The sequence below is a fragment of the Phaethon lepturus genome, unplaced genomic scaffold (assembly GCF_000687285.1).
Source record: "Phaethon lepturus isolate BGI_N335 unplaced genomic scaffold, ASM68728v1 scaffold21200, whole genome shotgun sequence".
NCBI classification, from domain to species: domain Eukaryota; kingdom Metazoa; phylum Chordata; class Aves; order Phaethontiformes; family Phaethontidae; genus Phaethon; species Phaethon lepturus.
In genome coordinates this window covers 1-2,879 of record NW_010514300.1, presented here as the reverse complement: position 1 = coordinate 2,879, position 2,879 = coordinate 1, and the positions used below count along the sequence as shown (strand labels likewise).

Sequence of the window (2,879 nt, the reverse complement as noted above, 5' to 3'; positions counted from 1 at the left end):
GGCCCAGCCGCTACTTCCCGGCGGGGGTGAGCATCCTTTGGCCACCCCGGCAGCATGGCCTCCTGTCCCAGTGGCCCAGGGATGGCTCCGGGTACTGTGACCCAGGGTTGCTCCTGGGGCAGCCCCTAACCCTGGCCAGCCAGGCCAAGCCCTCTCCATTTGCAGGTGCGGAAGCTGGTGAGCGACTTTGCCATCATCCTGGCCATCCTCGCCTCCTGCACCGTTGATGCCGCCCTGGGCCTGGAGACCCCCAAGCTCCTCGTCCCCAACGAGCTGAAGGTGCTGGTGGGGTGGGCATGGTACTGTCAGGGAGTGGGTCTGTGGCCCCCACAGTAGCCATCCTGCCATGCTGCTGCTGTCCTTCCCACTCCTGGGTCCATCCCTATAGGGATGTGGGCCGTGCCCCTGCAAACAAGAAGGGGTTGAACCACAGCCAATCCCATGCTCTGTAAATAGCCTGGCTCGGTCCTGGACTAACCATGTCACGGTACAGCTCACACTGGAGCAAGAGCCACAAGCTCAAGTCTGGACTTGGGCTCCCCGCCCTGGGTGTGGAGCGGGACCGGCTGTGCTCGCCACCACCTCCTTGGGCTTTCCATCATCAACACCCAATACCACCTCTTCCACCCGCTCCCAGGGGCACGTGCCCGACTCCTGGCTTGCAGGGCCCAGGAGCAACCCTCTGCTCCACCACAGCCAGTGTGTCGTCATGAGGGGCTGATGGGTCACGCTGCCCAGGAATGTCCTCAGGATGAGAGAGGATGCTCTTCCTCTCCCCAGTCTGGGCACCTGGGGCTGGTCCCATCACCCAGCTGCACCACAGACACTCCAGACAGGCGGCGGCTGCCGTGACCCTTTCTGATCTCTGCAGCCCCCGAACCCAGCACGGGGGCGCCTGCCGTGACCCTTTCTGATCTCTGCAGCCCACGAACCCAGCACGGGGATGGATCGTCTTCCCCTTTGGAGCCAACCCATGGTGGGTCTGCCTGGTGTCCGTGGTGCCTGCCATCCTCGTCACTATCCTCATTTTCATGGACCAGCAGATCACAGCTGTCATCCTTAACCGCAGGGAGTACAAGCTGCAGGTGAGCGGGAGACAGGGGATGGGCAGGACCCAGCCAACGGGGAGGACCCAGGTCCTGGCTGCACCCCATGGACCAGGGGGGCAGCCAGGGGAGAGCAGCACCCTGAACTGGCCAGCAAGGTGGGCGGACCCCACTGCTGCCCCCCTGATGCTCCAGGGACACGGCTCGCCCCCAGGTCCACTGCCTCTCCTGTTGCAGAAAGGAGCAGGCTTTCACCTGGACCTCCTCTGTGTCTCCCTCCTGATGGTTGTCACCTCCATCACCGGCCTCCCCTGGTATGTCTCAGCCACTGTCATCTCCCTAGCACACATGGAGAGCCTGAGGAAGGAGAGTGAAACCTCAGTCCCTGGCGAGCACCCTGAGTTTCTGGGCATCAGGTACACAATGAGTCCTGACTCCGCTCTGGGGGACACCCTGCCCACGGCTGCTGAGCCCATGCTGGCCGGCAGACCTGGCTTTGGGGCTGCTTTTATCTCCCTGGGGATGCCACTGGTCCTCATGGCCATCAAAGCTGAAAAGAGCAGAGACCTTGGGGGACAGGAGGGCAGGTGGGGGCTGCGAGCTCCCAAGGGATCTCAGGGCACCCGTGACACCTGCGCTGCCACCCGCAGGGAGCAGAGGCTGACCGGCCTGGCTGTCTTCATCCTGACAGGGGTCTCTGTCTTCATGGCACCCGTTCTCAGGGTAAGGAGCCTGGTTGCTGGGTTTGGCCTCTTTTCTAAGGTGGGGGGTTGACCATATCCTGCAAAGCTGGGGGTTTCCTAACCCTGCCGTCCCTCATCCCATTGATCCATCATGGGAAGCTTGGCTGGCAGGTAGGGAGCTGTGCCCTGCATGAGAAGGGGCTGGGCAACGGGTTTGGCTTGAGCACCACAGGATGGCTGGCACACCAGCGCACTGCTCCTTGCATCAGCTAGCCAGCCTCCCTGTGGGCATCGGGCTCTGTGGTCCCCAAACACACCCCACCACTACCCTCCACACCTCCATATGGGAGGCTGAGCCTGGCTGGTGTTGGCTCTCACCTGCCGCTGCTGCCACATTAGGCAGAGCCCCCACAGCATATCTTGGCCACACCTGGATTGTGTGTGGGCCGGCAGGAGGTCCCTTTTCCTCCACCTCTGTACTCACCCCTGAGGATGGCCTTGTAAGGCCTTTGATACGGTCCCTCAAAACATTCTTACCTCCAAACTGGAAAGGTATGGGATTGATGGATGGACTGTTAGATAGATCAGGAATTGGCATCCAAAGAGTTACAGTCAGCGGCTCGCTCGATATCCAAGTGGAAAGCAGTAATGAGTGGTGTCTCTCAAGGGACTCTACTGGGATCAGTACTACTTAGTATCTTCATCAAGGACATAGCCAGTGGCATCAAGTGCACCCTCAGCACATTTGCAGATGACACTAAGCTGAGTGGTATGGTTCACACACCTGAGGGAAGGTATTCCACCCAGAGGGACCTTGGAGGACATGGGCCTGTGTGAACCTCATGAGGTTCAACAAGGCCAAGTGCAAAGTCCTGCAGCTGGGTGGGTGCAACCCCCAGTATCAATACAGCATGGAGGATGAATGGATTGAGAGCAACCCTCCCGAGAAGGACTGGGGGGTAAGGGTGGGTGACAGATGGGGCATGAGCCGGCCATGTGCACTCACAGCCCAGAAAGCCAAGCGTCTCCTGGGCTGCATCACCAGCAGCGCGGCCAGCAGGGCGAGGAGGGAATGCTCCCTCCCTGCTCCACTCTGGTGAGATCCCCTGGGGCACTGCATCCAGCTCTGGGGTCCCTGGCACAAGACAGA

General features: G+C 60.8%; 1 protein-coding gene across 1 annotated transcript in view; it reads left to right on the top strand.

Moving 5' to 3' along the window:
- Positions 1-1,769, top strand: part of LOC104625104 (electrogenic sodium bicarbonate cotransporter 1-like) — a gene marked incomplete at both ends in the record, with an annotated part of 8,035 nt that extends 6,266 nt beyond the window's left edge. The window contains 4 exons of the mRNA XM_010292647.1: positions 165-279; positions 924-1,085; positions 1,284-1,462; positions 1,697-1,769. Coding sequence (XP_010290949.1) covers positions 165-279; positions 924-1,085; positions 1,284-1,462; positions 1,697-1,769 — 529 coding nt within the window. The remainder of the gene's footprint in view (positions 1-164; positions 280-923; positions 1,086-1,283; positions 1,463-1,696) is intronic.
- Between the last annotated feature and the right edge of the window lie 1,110 nt (positions 1,770-2,879).